Source organism: Salmo salar, chromosome 03, assembly GCF_965601325.2.
Source record: "Salmo salar chromosome 03, fSalSal1, whole genome shotgun sequence".
NCBI classification, from domain to species: domain Eukaryota; kingdom Metazoa; phylum Chordata; class Actinopteri; order Salmoniformes; family Salmonidae; genus Salmo; species Salmo salar.
This window is the reverse complement of record NC_138293.1, coordinates 39,298,449-39,316,896: the sequence shown is the minus strand read 5'-3', so window position 1 is coordinate 39,316,896 and position 18,448 is coordinate 39,298,449. Positions and strand designations below refer to the sequence as shown.

The following is an 18,448-nucleotide window of genomic DNA, read 5'->3' as shown; positions in this document are numbered from 1 at the left end:
TTTTCCAGCGGATGATAGCAAACACCATCCGGGCAGTGAGACACTGCAGGAGTCAGCCGTTCAGTAAGTCTCTGATCTATCACTAACTGGTGATCCTTTCAGCTGGACCCATAACAATAGGCATTAATAATACCTCTCTCTCTCTCTCTCTCTCTCTCTCTCTCTCGCTGTCTCTCTCTCTCTCTCTCTCTCGCTGTGTCTCGCTGTCTCTCTCAGACCCTGAGGTGTGTCAGCCCAATAAGAACCATGCGGAGGTGAGGGGCTACGTCAGAAAGCTGTGTGTGATTGACAACCAGCGGACCCTGACAACGCTCTCCTATAGGCTAGAGCCCCGCAGGACCTGAGCCCACCCACCATCACGGTAGTTACACGTGTGACGTCATACAGAACCCTCAAGCCTCTGCGAGAGATCACAGGTAACCTTCATCACTGTGACATCACATGGCTTCATCTGGAGAAGTCAGACCTCTGACATCACATGGAATTCTTAGCCCTCTATGACATCACACAGAACCATCAGCCTACGCGACATCACATAGAAGAGCGATGATTAGAGACCCGAGCCGCTTGTTAAGTGTAAGGTTACTGTACATGTAGGTAGAAAACTGCAAGTACTTAAAGTGACTGAAAAAAAAAAAATCGGATTTAAAAATGAAAAACTATAGATTTTAGGTCTTTTTAGTGATTATCAGTATCCCTTACTATAAGCAGATGTCAAAAATATGAAGAAAGTATATTGTACCAGTTTCACAAATACCAAGATATTTGACATAGTGTTATAGAGAAGCAAAACCCCTAGCATTGTTAAAGCACTGTTCTGAAATCTTTCCTCAAATTGTTGCGTTAAAGCACAACTCATGTAGCATATTGTTATTTCTGTTTAATCAGTCATCCTTCTCAGTTGTGTTCTCGTCATGTACTTTTGTAGATACGGTATATTTGACTTGTGTCTCTTGTTTTACCTCAGGACCTCATTCTGATGTCAGTGTGTTGAGTGTCTCGTCTGTCTGATCTTTAAATAAAAAATGATGTAATATAATAATCAAAACGTTTGATGCTGGCGGTGGTTATTGCTGATCTGGTCACTGTTTTTGTCCGTGAAAGTGATGTCACCCTCTCTGTCCCCAGTTGATGATGTCGTTCCTGGTTGGTCATTCCAGACTGGTGATGTGACTGCCCCCCTCATTCCGGATGTATGTGGTGGGAGTGTGTTTTTAGTTGCTGAGTGAGTAAGAGACAGGGTTGGTTGTCAGGCTAGAGAATAATCGTTCTCTAGACCTGTGTCTGACCTGTGGGTATGTGTGTGTGTGTGTGTGTGTGTGCGTGTGCGTGTGTGTGCGTGTGTGTGTGTGTGCGTGCGTGTGCGTGCGTGCGTGTGCGTGCGTGTGCGTGTGTGTGCGTGTGTGTGTGTGCGTGTGTGTGCGCGTGTGTGCGTGTGTGTGTGTGTGTGCGCGTGTGTGTCTGACGTGCGTGTGTGTGTCTGACGTGCGTGTGTCTGACGTGCGTGTGTGTGTCTGACGTGCGTGTGTGTGTCTGACGTGCGTGTGTGTGTCTGACGTGTGTGTGTCTGTCTGACGTGCGTGTGTGTGTGTGTCTGTCTGACGTGCGTGTGTGTGTGTGTGTGTCTGTCTGACGTGTGTGTGTGTGTGTGTGTGTGTGTGTGTGTGTCTGTCTGACGTGTGTGTGTGTGTGGTGTGTCTGTCTGACGTGCGTGTGTCTGTCTGACGTGCGTGTGTCTGTCTGACGTGCGTGTGTGTGTCTGACGTGCGTGCGTGTGTCTGACGTGCGTGCGTGTGTGTCTGACGTGCGTGCGTGCGTGTCTGACGTGCGTGCGTGCGTGTCTGACGTGCGTGCGTGCGTGTCTGACGTGTGTGTGTGTCTGTCTGACGTGTGTGTGTGTCTGTCTGACGTGTCTGTCTGACGTGTGTGTGTGTGTGTGTCTGACGTGTGTGGTGTGTGTGTCTGACGTGTGTGTGTGTGTGTGTCTAACGTGTGTGTGTGTGTGTGTCTAACATGTGTGTGTGTGTCTGACGTGTGTGTGTGTGTGTGTCTGACGTGTGGTGTGTGTGTGTGTCTAACATGTGTGTGTGTGTGTGTGTGTCTGACGTGTGTGTGTGTGTGTCTAACCTGTGTGTGTGTTTTGTATAGAAGCAATGATCCCATGCATCCCCTGGATGCCAGCAGCCTTATTTGACCTGACAGCAAGAGGTCACACACAGAACATCCACCCATACATACACTGGAAAGAAGAGAACAGGCTGGCGAGCAGAATGTGATTAACGGCACACACACACACACTTACACACTCTAATCTCTCGCTCTCCTTCTCGATCCAAGTGTGTGTGTTCTGTAGTCTCACCACAGGGTGGCGCCTCAGCACCTGGCCTGACCGAGGGAGTGAATGAGCTCTTACTACATTTACAGAGAGGCTCTCTGCGGTCTCTCTTTTCATTCTCTCGCTCCCGGAGTCCATTCTGCTATCGGGTGTGTGTGATCAAACGTATTCTCCCGCCTACCTTTTCTCTCCGTTCCGGATCTCTCAGTTTGCTCAGAGCGGCTGTGGTCGAGTGTGTGCGCGCGCCAGTATGCCATGTCGTCTCTGAGTCCGTCGTTTGTCCAGATAAAACATGAGGACCTGCGGTTCTATGAGAACTGTGGAGGGGGTAGCTTTGGGAGTGTCTACCGAGCTCACTGGATATCTCAGGATAAAGAGGTCGCTGTGAAGAAACTACTCAAGATCGAGACTGAGGTCAGACACACACACACAGTCACACACACACACACACACACACACACACACACAGTCACACACACAGTCACACACACACACAGTCACACACACAGTCTCTCACACACAGTCTCTCACACAGTCTCTCACACACAGTCTCACACACACACACACACACACAGTCTCTCACACACACACACACACACACACAGTCTCTCATACGCACACAATCACACACAGTCTCTCATACGCACACACACACACACACACACACACAGTCTCTCACACACACAGTCACACACACACAGTCTCACACACACTCCAGCGATTTGGTATGCCTTTCCTCCATACCAGCCGTTTTGATTTGAGAGCTCTCCTGTTTTCTCTCCACTTGCCAGTGTGTTGATTTTGGTTTCAACAAACCTCTCCTCTTCCTCTCATTGTGGAGTACAGTACTGGTTTATAACACCGGCTACTCCTATTGTATGAGATAAGGTATGGGCTAGCTGTCTCTTAGGTGTGTGTATTTTACTCTCGTGTAAATACTGAAGTTCAGTGATTCCTAACCAAATTCTGGGTGATGGACATGGCCCTCCCTTTTCTTCCGGTGACCCTCACAATGAACAAAACACTACATCCTGCCACATCCCAGTCTGAAGTTGTGACCCAGTATAAATTGGTTTCCGACCCAGCAGGAAACCATGTTGTGGGTTATAGTGACCTGGCCTGGCAGTGACACTGTCATAAAACCCACTGGCTTCTTCCCTCGAGGGCTGAATAACTGTTAGTATATATGCTGGCTGGGGAGCTGCCAATCACATGCCCACGCACATACACGTGCCCGGAAAAACAGACCCATGTATGCATGCACATACTCTGCAGGATTTTTTGCTTTGAGAAACTCTAGCGTTGATGTTTGGTTAAATTTTTTTTATTAAAGTCTGGATCGCGTCAAATGATCATCCTCCATGACTATCCAGTAAAGGGCCGATTTTCTAAGTTGTTTTGTGTTTGACACATGGCCTGTTAGTGAGTTCATTGATTGCGTGGTTGCCGTGTCGACGTTGTGTTCCTAGGTGCTCTGACCCGACCCTTTAGTGTGAGGAAGTTTATACACTACACAAGATGCGGAGCAGAAGGGACTTTCTGTACAACCCTCAGATTGCTTAAATCAAATGTGACAGTATGCATGTCGTAGAATTAAGAATTAGACACTGCAATTTAGTAGGACTTCTGACTCACATTTATTTATTTTGATTTCACCTTTATTTAACCAGGTAGGCAGGTTGAGAACAAGTTCTCATTTACAACTGTGACCTGGCCAAGATAAAGCAAAGCAGTTCGACACATACAACAACACAGAGTTACACATGGAGTAAAACAAACATACAGTCAATAATACAGTAGAAAACGTCTATACAGTGTGTGCAAATGAGGTAAGACAATAAATAGGCCATGGTGGCGAAGTAATTACAATATAGCAACTAAACACTGGAGTGATAGATGTGCAGAAGATGAATGTGCAAGTAGAGATACTGGGGTGCAAAGGAGCAAGATAGCTAGATACATAAATAAATACAGTATGAGGATGAGGTAGTTGGATGGGCTGTTTACAGATGGGCTATGTACAGGTGCAGTGATCTGGGAGCTACTCTGACAGCTGGTGCTTAAAGTGAGGGAGGGAGATGTGAGTCTCCAGCTTCAGAGATTTTTGCAGTTCGTTCCAGTCATTGGCAGCAGAGTACTGGAAGGAAAGGTGGCCAAACAAGGAATTGTCTTTTGGAGGTGACCAGTGAAATATACCTGCTGGAGCGCGTGCTACGGGTGGGGTGCTGCTATGGTGACCAGTGAGCTGAGATAAGGCGGACCTTTACCTAGCAAAGACTTATAGATGACCTGGAGCCAGTGGGTTTGGCGATGAGTATGAAGCGAGGGCCAGCCAACGAGAGCGTACAGGTCGCAGTGATGGGTAGTACTCCTACTGTAAGTTAAATACTGTGCATATGTTCTCACTCTCTCTCCTCCCTACCAACTCTTCACCCCCCCCCTCTCTCCAGGCTGAGATTCTGAGTAGCCTCAGTCATAAGAACATTATTCAATTCTACGGCGCCGTACTGGAGTCCCCCAACTATGGCATCGTCACAGGTCAGTGTGTGTGTGTGTGTTTCCTTATACACATTCTGATGGACATGGAACCGCAGGTCCAGGATCAACATTTAGCCTACTGAGTGTGTGTGTGCTGAGTTTCCTGGCAGGACATTTGTAACCTAACCCAGGATGTTTTTTATGTGTGTCTACTTCATGTGGTCATATGGTTGATATCAGCTCTGTGACAGCACTGCCCATATGACTTACAGAACACACTACCCTGTGTGTGTGTGTGTGTGAGCCTGATGTGCTAAGCTGTGTTTGACGTTTCTCAAGTCGTTGTGATAAATTAGTTCAGGTTGTGAGTGACAGGAGGCTGCAGAGAGAACCCTGTTCTCTCTCTCTCTGTGTGTGTGTGTGTGTGTGTGTGTGTGTGTGTGTGTGTGTGTGTGTGTTTATTTATGCATTTATGTCTGTGTGTTTATTATGCACTACCCTGTATGGTATATTTCATGTAAACTGTCCTTGGGATTTAGCGAGACATTGTTAGACACACTACAGTTATTATTGAACTTTTCCTGTCGAAAAACAATATCCCAAGTATAAATACAGTAATATATACACACTTAAGGGTAAAAAAAAAAAAAAAAAGAAGTTTTGAAAAAAAATTAAAATAATTTTAAACAACTGCAAACTTCAAGGAGATGGTCTGATGTGATGTCATCGGCCTCCCCCTCGCTTGAGGAACAATAACATAACAGGGAGGGTCCACCAAAGAGAGAGGTCGATGACATCACGTTCTCTCCAGTCGGAGAACCCTGGGTTATAGTGTGCGTTGTGGTCTACTCTACAGAGTATGCGGGCGGAGGTTCTCTGTATGAGTACCTCTCCAGTGAACAGAGTGAGGAGATGGACATGGAACAAATCATGACCTGGGCCATGGAGATAGCCAAAGGTAAGGCTAGAGAGAGAGATTGACCCATGTTTTATGTTCTCCTGTACCTAGAGAAACCTTTAGCATGCTCATTAAGCCCTTTGGTACAGCTCTGTCTTCCCTAAAGGCAATAGGGGGCATATTCTCATCTGGTGTGAGGATCAGTGACTTGTTTAGAGACTGGTAGCCGTTGTTTAGCCGAGTTGTTAACAGTTTCCTGGTCTGTTATTGGTTCGTGGCTGAGGATGTTTAATGTTTCTGTTGAATAGGAATGCACTATCTTCACTCGGAAGCCCCAGTCAAAGTCATTCACAGAGACCTCAAGTCACGAAACGGTAACCAAATGCACACGCACTCCGCAACCAAACGTATATCTACCCACCAGGACATCCAACGTTGCACTCTCTACTGCTGCTACTTAGTCATTTTCAGACATGAACTAATGGCTATAGATACATGCAAAAATCACAAGTAGAACCCCCCCCCCCCCCCCCTGCTTGTGAACTCACTCAACTCTTTGTGTCTCAATACAGTGGTGCTGACAGCAGACAAAGTGCTCAAGGTACAGTCGGGATAACTAACCATTATTGTATGCGCCGCTCAATGTTGGATTATTTTGTAACCGAGCGTCCCAATGCTGTGTCTCTCTCTCCCCGGTGTGTTGGCAGATCTGTGATTTTGGAGCGTCTAAGTTCCAGTCCCACACCACCCACATGACAGTGGTGGGCACCTTCCCCTGGATGGCCCCAGAAGTCATACAGAGCCTACCTGTATCAGAGACCTGTGATACCTACTCCTACGGCGTGGTGTGTGTGTGTGCGGGGAGGCATCTAAAATGTTCTACGTCAAGTGGTTTTTCAGGAGAATATGTCCTGTATCATCGTGGTGTGTGTGTGTGTGTGTGTGTGTGTGTGTGTGTGTGTGTGTGTGTGTGTGTGTGTGTGTGTGTGTGTGTGTGTGTGTGTGTGTGTGTGTTACCAGGTGCTATGGGAGATGCTGACACGGGAAGTTCCATTTAAAGGCTTCGAGGGGCTGCAGGTGGCTTGGCTGGTGGTGGAGAAACAAGAGGTACACACACACACACACACACACACACACACACACACACACACACACACACGCCCAAAGACACATTGTTCTGATTTAGGATTAGTTGAGAACTTCAAGGGGCTCAGTTTCACTCGCAAATAAAAGACGGTCATATGCACTACCGAACATAAAACAAACACGCAAGCACCGAAACGAGCAACACACACAGAGCTGGAGTAACAACGTGACTCTCTCATGCTTTCCGCTGTGAGGAGGGTAAGGGGTATTTTTAGGGTTGATGTCAGCTCTCTGCTCTTGTAAGGCATGGGTACTCTGCTGTGGAGCTAGGCCAGGACCTGTAGTTTTACTGTGTGTGTGTGTGTGTGTGTGTGTGTGTGTGTGTGTGTGTGTGTGTGTGTGTGTGTGTGTGTGTGTGTGTGTGTGTGTGTGTGTGTGTGTGTGTGTGTGTGTGTGTTAGGCGGGTTATACTCTGTGCTTAATTTGTAAATCGGGAGGTGCAGTAACTAAAAGTGAGCGCGGGTGGGGGGGCTGACCTGGGGAGCTCTGAGGAACGCATGAAAACAAATCACCTTTATGATAAGGCATTGCTGTTAAACAATGCTATTCGCTCAGTAGTCCTATTTGGAAGTTGATACAATATTTTGCTGGCCTACAGACAGATTAGTCTTCTCTTCTCAGCCTGGAGCCGTTTGCTTTCCAACCTGTGTTTTCCCCACAATTGTATTTGACATATTGTGGAAAGCCTGTTTTGTCTGCATGCTGTTCACCGACAGATTTGCAGTGCGTTCCCAACTGTAGGCTATGCCTTGTTATGGGGCTGCACACAATCCACAGCCAGGCTTTTCATTTTTTTTTAATATAAGCTATTGATCGGCTGTGGCTGAATTATAGACCTACTCCTGGTACTCCTGGTGTTTGTATTCTGAATTATTTCATTTCAGTGAATCTCACTCTAGTTGCGTGAGAGATTCAGGCCCGCTTCTCTCTCTCACCGCCGCAACGGCCAGGCGTTGGTCTGTCTCTAGGCTACAATGTTGCTCAAACCATCAACCCGGGCCGACCCAATGCCAATCACTTCCTGGAATATCAGGCATGTTTTCACATCACTTTTTTTTTTTTTTTAGGTGGCAGGAGAATTACAGAGAAGGCAACTCCAATTAACACTGATTGCTTTTATTGGAGTTTTTACATTGCAAATTGCGAAAATTATTCTTCATGCCAGGAGAGGTACCTGATCCGGGCAAATAGGTTCCCGGAACGAAAACAGTCCAAAACTGAGAAGGGCCCGATCCTGTTCCTCAAATTAAGCACTGGTTATACTGTGTGGAAGGGGGTTCAAACTGTGTCTGTATTCCAGTAATAGTGTGCTGCCCTGTCACCCATAGAGATCTGAGAACATGATTCCTGAGTATCCCAGCGTGCTTTTGGATGGGGTCCAATAGTAGTCCCTAAATAACCAGAGAGGGGGGGGGGGGGGGGGGGGGACCATTATACTAACCGTTACTGAGAGAGATTTATTTCCGTTTTAATCCCCCCCAGAGTAAACTGTTTCCATATCCCCCTGCCCTTCTCATTGGATGTATCCTGTAACCCTGGTCCAACCCTGGTCCTCCAGTAACCCCCAACAGTAGACGCTTCCATTGTAGTCCTGGACAAACACACCACATTCAGCTCTTTGAGGGCTTGATGATTAGTTGACGAGTTGAATCAGGTGTGCTTTTTCCAGGGTTACAATAACAAGGTATAATGTCGGGGGTACTGGAGGACCAGGGTTGGACCAGGGTTACAATAAAAAGGTATAGTGTTGGGGGTACTGGAGGACCAGGGTTGGACCAGGGTTACAATAAAAAGGTGTAGTGTTGGGGATACTGGAGGACCAGGGTTACAATAAAAAGTTGTAGTGTTGGGGGTACTGGAGGACCAGGGTTGGACCAGGGTTACAATAAAAAGGTATAGTGTTGGGGGTACTGGAGGACCAGGGTTGGACCAGGGTTACAATAAAAAGGTATAGTGTTGGGGGTACTGGAGGACCAGGGTTGGACCAGGGTTACAATAAAAAGGTATAGTGTTGGGGGTACTGGAGGACCAGGGTTGGACCAGGGTTACAATAAAAAGGTATAGAGTTGGGGGTACTGGAGGACCAGGGTTACAATAAAAAGGTATAGAGTTGGGGATACTGGAGGACCAGGGTTACAATAAAAAGGTATAGAGTTGGGGGTACTGGAGGACCAGGGTTGGACCAGGGTTACAATAAAAAGGTATAGAGTTGGGGGTACTGGAGGACCAGGGTTGGGAAACGCTGCTATAACCTGTTACTATGTACTGCCCCTCCCCACCCCCTGCCTCTTACTGGAATTGAAAGGCACAGTCAGCATTATACTGTAACTGATGGGTCACTGGTTAAACTCCCTGCTGATCAGGGACTGTGTCCCCTCTAAGACAACATTTTAATGGGGGAGCCGCCGCATTTCCTACTTCATCTTGTGAGTGTGTTCCTATGAATGTAAGATTCCTCTGAGTTTATATGTGTGTGTGTGTGTGTGTGTGTGTTCCAGAGGCTGACCATCCCCACCAGTTGTCCGCCGAGCTTCGCTGACCTGATGAAGAAGTGCTGGCAGGCCGAACCAAAGGTGAGAGGACAAAGGTCAGGGCTACCACACAATCTCCATATCTGCCTCTGGAGACTCCAAATCCTGCACACCCGATACACTGAGTGTACAAAGCATTAGGAACACCCTCCTAATATTGAGTTGCACCCCTTTTTGCCCTCAGAACAGCTTCAATTCATCGGGGCATGGACTCTACAAGGTGTCGAAAGCGTTCCACAGGGATGCTGGCCCATGTTGACTGCAATGCTTCCCACAGTTGTGTTGAGTTGGCTGGATGTCCATAGGGTGGTGGACCATTATTGATACACAGGGAAACTGTTGAGCATAAAAACCCAGCAATGTTGCAGTTCTTGACTCAAACCTGTGCGCTTGACACCTACTACCATACCCCGCTCAAATGCACTTCAATCGTTTGTCTTGCCCATTCACCCTCTGAATGGCACACATACACAATCCATGTCTCAATTGTCTCAAGTCTTAAAAGTCCTTCTTTAACCGGTCTCCTCCCCTTCATCTACACTGATTTGAAGTGAGTTTAATAGGGGACATCAATAAGGGATCATAGATTTCACCTGGATTCAAACGGTCAGTCTAGATCATGGAAAGAGCAGTGTAGTTCTCCAGGGCCAGAGTTGGACACCCCAGCAGCTGGTCTTGAACTTACGACCCTGAGCTCTCAAGGCTAGCTCATTATGAGCTGTTACAGAAGCCTGAACTGTCGATAAAGTCCTAATGTGCTAACTTGACAGTGGTCATACTACAATTAAATGTGAGGCATATCTGAAAGATATCAAGCACGTGTGTGTGTGTGTGTGTGTGTGTGTGTGTGTGTGTGTGTGTGTGTGTGTGTGTGTGTGTGTGTGTGTGTGTGTTTTCTAGGAGCGTCCAGTGTTTAAGCAGGTGTTGGGGACTCTGGAGACCATGTCTAAAGACAGCAGACTACCAGAACAATGTAACTCCTTCCTACACAACAAGGACCAGTGGAGGTACAATTACAGTTTGTGTGTGTGTGTGTGGGGGACTCTGTTTGAAACGTGTGTGTGTGTAATGTATGTGATATGCAGGTGGTACAGTAAGCACAGTCTGGATTGTTTAAGCTCCATCTTTCTGCAGCCAGACACAGGACAGAGAGCAGCTCTCACTGTATACACTCACAACCTAACAAGAGGCCCCAGTGTGTGTGTGTGTGTGTGTGTGTGTGTGTGTGTCTCAGGAGAGAAGCTGAATGCATGACCCTGCTGGCTCGTTGGCTTTAGTCTATAATAAGACTCTGGAACCTATCCATGTAGGAGATTCCTCTACTTAGCCTGTTTCCACCAGAGAGAGAGAGTTCACAAAAGAAGCATATAGGGGGGCAGCTAGAAGCCAAGTATGGGGAAAAACAGGGGAGCTGTGTAGAGAGAGGCAGAAATGTAAAGAGCGCACTTGAAATATAAAAACTGAGCAGGAGAGAAGAGGGACCGAAGAGAGACTAGGAGGAGAGAGAGGAGGGGGGGGGGGAAGAGGGTGACAGATTCTGTTTGTGTTTGACATGAGTGTGGCAAGCTAATCAATTATGAGGGAGGTATGGAGAATCGGTGGAAAGATCTGGGTGAGGGAGGGAGGGGGAATTGAGGGGAAGAGGGAGGGTTAGTGATCGAGGGAGGGGAAACATTGAGGGCTTTAAGAGGTGGAGAGAAGTAGGGATAGAAGGAGAGGTAAGAAGTGCGACTGGGGGTTGGAGAGAGGGAGGAGTTTGGAGAGAGGGAACGAGGGAAAAGTTTAGGGGGAGGGAGTTATGTCCCTGCGTCAGATGTCTGTGTTTATTTAGGTGCTGTGAGAGCTGCTGGTGTTTGTGTGTGTGTGTGAGCGAGAAGGAGGGAGAACATTCCATTATGGCCATTCAAATCATAGACTAAACAGTGCCACATGCTGGAATAAACAGGCAGTACTAGACAACTGCTAGGTTTCAGATTACAGGGCTTTCAAAACAGAAACTAGATCCCCGTACCGTCTCTTGAAAGGAACATAGCTTACCTTGATAATAGTTTACTAAGCCACTGTCCCCCAGCTTCTAACATGAGCATTGATGACCAGGTATCAATGGAAGTGGAGGGACATGGGCATATGAGTAACAGTAGCTCTCCTCTCTGTAGGTGTGAGATCGATGCCACGTTGGAGAGGTTGCGGAGGCTGGAGAGAGACCTGAGTAGCAAAGAGAAGGAGCTGGAGGAGAGAGAGCGAAGACTGAGACTGTGGGAGGAGAGACTGATGGAGAGGTCCAATGTCACCCCTGTGAGTAGCCTACATATTTGGCCGGGTTTCAAAGACCGTGACGCTTCGTTCATGAACATTTTTCTATTTGTTTTACAACCTTATGAGGTTTAAATATCAGAAAACAGTCATGTTGTATGGGGTCAAAGCCCCGCATCCCTAGAGTAACAATGAATTCATAAAGAGTGGTGAGGGATGACATCTGGGTTGTCCCCATCTCTTTCTCTCTTTCAGTTCTTCTCCCCCATAGCATCAGGCATCAGCTCGGAGTCGTTCTTCCGTTCTCAATCTCAGGAGTCCAACAGCGCCAAGATATCCTGCCTTATCAGAACCCTCAGCAACGGAGAGAGGGAGAGGGGTATGGAGGGAGGGATAGACAGGGGGATAGGGGGTTTCCAGTCCATGATTAGGGGCTTCTCAAGCAGTCTTGGGGAGACGGATGGGGATGGAGGGATAGAGGTAACCTGGGGGGAGAGGGAGAAGGAGAGGGGGACGGAGGGAGGGATAGAAGGGGGTCGGCTGCAAATCATGCTAAAGGGCTTCCAGGGTGGGATGGGAGAGATGGACGGGGAGACTGAGAGGGAGGAGAGGGGATGGGGGGAGACTGGGAGACAAGAGGGATGGAGGGAGGTAACGAAGGAGGAGAGGGTGGTGGAGGGAGGGAGTATGGAGGGAGGGAGGATACAGTCCATGTTTAGGGAGCTGAGTGGGGGGAGTATGGTTGGGTTTGAGGATATGCTCTCTCTGGATGATATTGGGGGGATAGAGAGGATTGGGGACATGGATATGAATATGAACATGGGGGAGATATGTGACCTTGGGGGAGTAGGGGTCAGGGGTGACATGGCTAATGTTGGGGTCATAAGTCATAAGGTCAGGAGTGAGTTAGGGGTCAGAGGTCAGGGGGTGAGGTCGGGGGTACAGGTGAGCATGCGGACCACATCCAATCAGAACTCTTCTAAGACATGTAGCGTGCGACATGGAACCAAAATCAATATGGCCGCCGCGACGCTGGACATGAACATGATGGACCTGGGCTGGTCTGACGACGACAGTGACTAGGAGAACACACAAACACAATTTTATTTTTTTTTTAAATTGAAGCCAAATGTATACACGCCCCTGTGTGTGAGGACTGTGGGGCATAATAGTGACGAATTATGAGCAGTGTGGAATTCCTCCTGCTATCTGTCATGTTGTTCTAGGCCCGGTTTCCCAAAAGCATCGTAATAAAGCTCATCGTAACGTTCATAGTTTAAAACTATAGGATCCTATGCTTGTAAGGATGAACTTAGCCTGAAGCTGCTTTTGGGAAATTGTGCCCATTGAAGCTTTTAAAGTGACATGTAACTGATGTGCCATATTAACAAGTGTTACATAGACCATAGAGCACTTGAACATCACTCATCAGTAGAGGCTAGGCCTAGGTAAAGGGTACCATCCAATGTTTTCTGCTTTTCGACTTGTACACTTGTTAGACGATACAGTTGATTTGTTCAAAATACTAAGCTTTGAATTAATGGGTTCTTACTGTGATCAAATGTGTGAAACTATTTTGCAGCTTGTACTGTATTGTTTTTCAATAAATTCCTGAAAAATACAGATTTTTATTTCTATTCTTACTAAGTCATATGAAAAAATGTCAAATAGATGAATACATTTTCATATAGCTTTCAGGTGCTAAAACAGTACTATACAAATTCCTTTTATATTTCTATAGTAACATCAAACCTGGTTCTAGGGATTATGTAGTAACACGCATGTATTTTACATAAAATAACTTCTCTCACACTTAGCAACATAATACACACCCTAGGAATAGCGAATGAAAAAACGACATTGCTTCGTTCCAACCAGTACCCACTTGGCTGGTCTCCCTCCTCACCCCCTTAACCCTTGCCTCTACACACTGAGCAGCAGGGCCACCCCAGCCAGTACCCACTTGGCTGGTCTCTCTCTGGTCTTGAGGCTGAAGGTCCAGACATACGTGGTTCCTCTCAGCTTGGTCTTGTACAGGGGACACTCGTAGATGTTACGCGTCTCCTGTCTGTCGTTCGGTACGGCTCGGACTGAGATGACCGGCATGGAGGGGGTTAACTCCTTCAGACGAGCCTCGGCGATCACCCCACCCTGAGTGTCCCATCTTGCACCTGGGGGAGAAGGAGGGGGAAGGGTGAAGATGCATGAACTAGGATGTATGTGCTCATGGGAAGGGGGGGGGGGGGGCGGGACGAGTGTATACCTTCCATGTATAGTCCGTATACGTATGCTCCCTCTCTGGCCGGCTGGTTGAACTCTTCCTTAAATTTCTTAGTCACATCCACAGTCAGGTTCATCTTATCTAACGGCCACTCATTCTTACGAGCCAGAGACTGCATCACCGCTGGAGGGAGAGAGGGGGAAATTGAGGGAATCATTCCACTAAACGGAGAATACCAAGAGGCAACTGACAGTTACAACATAAGTTGGTGACATAATTAAAAGTGGTTGGGTGTGTTGTTTTGTAGGGGGACGTGTGTGTATGTTACCTGTTAAGAAGGACTGTGGGTTGAAGAGTCCAGACAACCAGATGACGGTGGGCAGAGCCAGGTCCTGTGTCCAGCTGTCCAGCTCTCTGCAGCGCAGCAACACGTCATTATACCTGGTAAACACACACACACGTAGCAACACATCATGTGGCGTACACGTTGGGGCAGTGGGAGAGTACACCCAGTGACTCACCACTGGGCAAGGCTGTAAGTAGAGGGGTAGGCCAGTTTGGTCCAGGTGTCTGGGACGTTATCGAAGAACAGAGCCGCCTGGATCTGCTCCATCTCTGAGGAGATCGCCAGCTCACCCTGAACGGAGAAAAAAAACAGCGCTGTCGTGAGCCAAAACTACCCGTTCGCCCTTATGTCTTCCATCAGTCAGTCTAATTTACCAGCTGATCATGGGCTCCCGAGTGGCGCAGCGGTCTAAGGCACTGCATCTCAGCGCAAGAGGCATCACTAAGTAACCTGGTTTGAATCCAGGCTGCATCACCGTGATTGGGAGTCCTTAAGGCGGCGCACAATTGGCCCAGCGTCGTCCGGGTCATTGTAAATAAGAATTTGTTCTTAACTGACTTGCCTAGTTAAATTAAGGTTAAATAAAAATACATGTAAAAAACCTAGCCCCTAACCCACCTTCAGCCCCAGGTCCAGCTCTTTGAGTGAGCGGCGTATCTCGTAGATGAGCGTGTTCATACGTTCACACTCCTGGAAGCAGACCAGGATGTATGGTGATCTCTCCGCTGTCTTAGACGTGATGTCTGACATGTTGTACTCTTCTGGAAGCTTCTCCAACACCTCGTCTAGGATGGTCTTCACCTGCAGAGAGGATGAGAGATGAGTGTGTGTGGGGTCCAGTGTGTGTTTTTAAATGTGTGTTTCTGGTATGAATATGTGTGTGTGTGTGTGTGTTTAAATGTGCATGTGTGTGTGTCTCTCATACACCTTCTCCTCTACGGTCTGTGAAGCCCCCTCTCCCATCACAGAGTCAGGTGACTGCAGCTCCAGCAGTGTGTGGAAGAGGTTATCAGAGGTCACCGTCAGAAACTCTATCTCTGCATTGGGGTGTAGCCCATAATGCACCGGGCTCTCATGGGGCAGCATCTCATCTATGTAACCGTGGTAACCCTGGTAGTCCAGGTTGGAGGGAACCACAAAGCCCGGCGCCAGAGCCAACTTCCTGTCAGACTGGTGGAAAGGGTGTGGGTTTCTTTGTAACACTATCATCACAATCATAAACCACACACACACACACACACACACACACACACACACACACACACACCTGGTTGGGCTGCATGTATTCCTCCAGGTAGGTTCGACAGAGTCTTCTGTCCCAGTCGTCTGTGATGTGACCTCCGTACATGATCTCTCCAAACAGATAGCGCAAGTCCTCCCACGGCACCTGAACACACACACACGCCAAATACATGAACAATGACTCCTCATCAACATCATCAATCATCATCACTATCACCATCCTGATCACTATAACACGGTAAACGGTGACCTGTGAGTTGGCCTCCAGGTAGTTGTAGAGCACATTGACAGAGATGGTGAGGTCTCCAGTGTTAAAGGGGTATTTCCTGTTCCAACCCTGAGGACCGAACTTGCGCCTCTCAGCCACACAGGCATGAAAATAACACAGAGAGAACAGGATGGTCTTAAACTCCTGCTCTCTACTGCACTGATCCAATATATCCTAGAGAGAGAGAGAGAGACAGAGAGAGATATTTGAGTAACTGTTGTATGATTTTTCTATTTCTTAAAAAACACGTTGAAGTGTAGCTGTATAAGCTTTTATTTGAGCTACTGCTGGTTCTTATGTTGCGTTTTACATGAAAAGGCAATTTAGCCTACTTTTATAGCGCATTTTAAGCTAGCCCTCCAGTCAGTCCTGACATAGAAGTAGGCCTGTATGCTCCCCACTTCAAATAGCCATTATAGGCGCGCACCTATTCGTCCCCAGGCTAAATGCGCATTATTGGAGTAGATTGCTAAAGTGAAAGTACTAACGCAGAATTTAGGGGGAATAAGAGTCTGATGGTGAACGAGATAAACGGGAACCTGACAGAGCTGCCAATATAATTTGACAGACCATTGAGATCCATGCAAAACACTCGCCAGATACATGTTATTCAGCCATTGAGGCCAGAAATGTAACGCTGTGACGTAGAAGTCACTCAGAGCTTATTTCGTTTTCAATTTATTGAGCTAGGCTATAGCAAATATGAGGCAAATTCTATCATGGCGAACATCAGACATTATTTATTTATTTTTGCCAACATCATTCTCCTCTTCTGTCTCTGCTGCTAAAGCCACTTTCTACCACTCTAAATTCCAAGCATCTGCCTCTAACCCTAGGAAGCTCTTTGCTACCTTCTCCTCCCTCCTGAATCCTCCTCCCCCACGGGAGGATTGGAGGCACCCTTGAGTGACTGGGCAAGTGCTCACATCACACTGAGGCTGCAGCCCACCAGCCTACTGTTCTGACTGTGGGAGATGTCCACTTCCTACCACGGGAGGGAAGGAGGCACCCTTGTGTGAGTGGACTAGTGCTCTGATCATGGTTGAACAGACAACCTGCAACCCTGGCGCTGTAGACAGTGAAGTGAACACCAATGTTCCCCCGCAGCAAGCACGGGACAGTTCTGGGGGACAGGGATTCGTTTGAGGACCATTGGTTCTGATGAATTTGAACGAACAGTGTGACTGTTTTGGAATAAAATGCTTTATATAATTTCTTAAAAACATCACATGTTGTGTCATTATTTTACAAATATATATTTTCCAGGTCATTTTGAGATCTTGGTGGAGATAATACTTTACGAGTGGTGGAAAAAGAACCCAATTGTCATACTTGAGTAAAAGTAAAGATACTTTATAGAAAATGACTCAAGAAAAAAAGGAAAGTCACCCAGTATAATACTACTTGAGTAAAAGTAAAGATACTTAATAGAAAATGACTCAAGTAAAAGTGAAAGTCACCCAGTAAAATACTACTTGAGTAAAAGTAAAGATACTTTATAGAAAATGACTCAAGAAAAAAGGGAAAGTCACCCAGTATAATACTACTTGAGTAAAAGTAAAGATACTTAATAGAAAATGACTCAAGTAAAAGTGAGTCACCCAGTAAAATACTACTTGAGTAAAAGTAAAGATACTTAATAGAAAATGACTCAAGTAAAAGTGAAAGTCACCCAGTAAAATACTACTTGAGTAAAAGTAAAGATACTTAATAGAAAATGACTCAAGTAACAGTGAAAGTCATCCAGTAAAATATTACTTGAGTAAAAGTCTAAAGGTTCAGTGAGGGGAAAAAGTATTTGATCCCCTGCTGATTTTGTACATTTGCACACTGACAAAGAATTGATCAGTCTACAATTTTAATGGTAGGTTTATTTGAACAGTGAGAGACAGAATAACAACAAAGAAATCCAGAAAAACACATGTCAAAAATGTTATAAAATGATTTGCATTTTAATGTAGGAAATAAGTATTTGACCCCTCTGCAAAACATGACTTAGTACTTGGTGGCAAAACCCTTGATGGCAATCACAGAGGTCAGATGTTTCTTGTAGTTGGCCACCAGGTTTGCACACATCTCAGGAGGGATTTTGGCCCACTCCTCTTTGCAGATCTTCTCCAAGTTATTAAGGTTTCGAGGCTGACGTTTGGCAACTCGAACCTTCAGCTCCCTCCACAGATTTTCTATTGGATTAAGGTCTGGAGACTGGCTAGGCCACTCCAGGACCTTAATGTGCTTCTTCTTGAGCCACTCCTTTGTTGCCTTGGCCGTGTGTTTTGGGTCATTGTCATGCTGGAATACCCATCCACGACCCATTTTCAATGCCCTGGCAGAGGGAAGGAGGTTCTCACCCAAGATTTGACGGTACATGGCCCTGTCCATCGTCCCTTTGATGCATTGAAGTTGTTCTGTCCCCTTAGCAGAAAAACACCCCCAAAGCATAATGTTTCCACCTCCATGTTTGACGGTGGGGATGGTGTTCTTGGGGTCATAGGCAGCATTCCTCCTCCTCCAAACACGCCGAGTTGAGTTGATGCCAAAGAGCTCCATTTTGGTCTCATCTGACCACAACACTTTCACCCAGTTGTCCTCTGAATCATTCAGATGTTCATTGGCAAACTTCAGACGGGCATGTATATGTGCTTTCTTGAGCAGGGGGACCTTGCGGGCGCTGCAGGATTTCAGTCCTTCACGGCGTAGTGTGTTACCAATTGTTTTCTTGGTGACTAT

The 18,448-nt window shown here is 46.8% G+C and overlaps 3 protein-coding genes across 8 annotated transcripts in view; 2 read left to right on the top strand and 1 right to left on the bottom strand.

Annotated features, from left to right (window-relative positions):
* The window catches only part of LOC106600087 (rap guanine nucleotide exchange factor 4), a 42,267-nt gene extending 40,956 nt beyond the window's left edge, over positions 1 to 1,311 (top strand). For 2 of the 3 annotated variants that reach the window (XM_045714829.2, XM_082973496.1), the window contains exons 27-28: positions 9 to 63; positions 217 to 1,304. In XM_045714829.2, the coding sequence (XP_045570785.2) occupies positions 9 to 63; positions 217 to 344 (183 nt within the window). In that variant the 3' untranslated portion in view covers positions 345 to 1,304. Of the gene's footprint in view, positions 1 to 8; positions 64 to 216 lie in introns of all 3 variants that reach the window. The other variant, XM_014191432.3, reaches the window with a different exon arrangement.
* Positions 1,312 to 2,407: 1,096 nt separating this feature from the next.
* Positions 2,408 to 13,262, top strand: LOC106600095 (mitogen-activated protein kinase kinase kinase 20). The gene is made up of 11 exons (XM_014191439.3): positions 2,408 to 2,749; positions 4,786 to 4,873; positions 5,670 to 5,771; positions 6,020 to 6,085; positions 6,284 to 6,312; positions 6,419 to 6,556; positions 6,732 to 6,818; positions 9,356 to 9,430; positions 10,289 to 10,395; positions 11,545 to 11,683; positions 11,897 to 13,262. The coding sequence occupies exons 1-11, from the start codon at positions 2,591 to 2,593 to the stop codon at positions 12,722 to 12,724; spliced, it is 1,818 nt and encodes a 605-aa protein (XP_014046914.1). The 5' UTR covers positions 2,408 to 2,590; the 3' UTR covers positions 12,725 to 13,262.
* Positions 13,263 to 13,490: 228 nt separating this feature from the next.
* Positions 13,491 to 18,448, bottom strand: part of dnah9l (dynein, axonemal, heavy polypeptide 9 like) — an 85,927-nt gene continuing 80,969 nt past the window's right edge. For all 4 annotated transcript variants that reach the window (XM_082973492.1, XM_082973493.1, XM_082973494.1 and 1 more), the window contains 8 exons: positions 15,701 to 15,892; positions 15,476 to 15,595; positions 15,136 to 15,378; positions 14,827 to 15,009; positions 14,384 to 14,499; positions 14,191 to 14,303; positions 13,905 to 14,045; positions 13,491 to 13,812 (listed from right to left, as the gene is read on the bottom strand). In XM_082973492.1, coding sequence (XP_082829618.1) covers positions 13,565 to 13,812; positions 13,905 to 14,045; positions 14,191 to 14,303; positions 14,384 to 14,499; positions 14,827 to 15,009; positions 15,136 to 15,378; positions 15,476 to 15,595; positions 15,701 to 15,892 — 1,356 coding nt within the window. In that variant the 3' untranslated portion in view covers positions 13,491 to 13,564. The remainder of the gene's footprint in view (positions 13,813 to 13,904; positions 14,046 to 14,190; positions 14,304 to 14,383; positions 14,500 to 14,826; positions 15,010 to 15,135; positions 15,379 to 15,475; positions 15,596 to 15,700; positions 15,893 to 18,448) is intronic.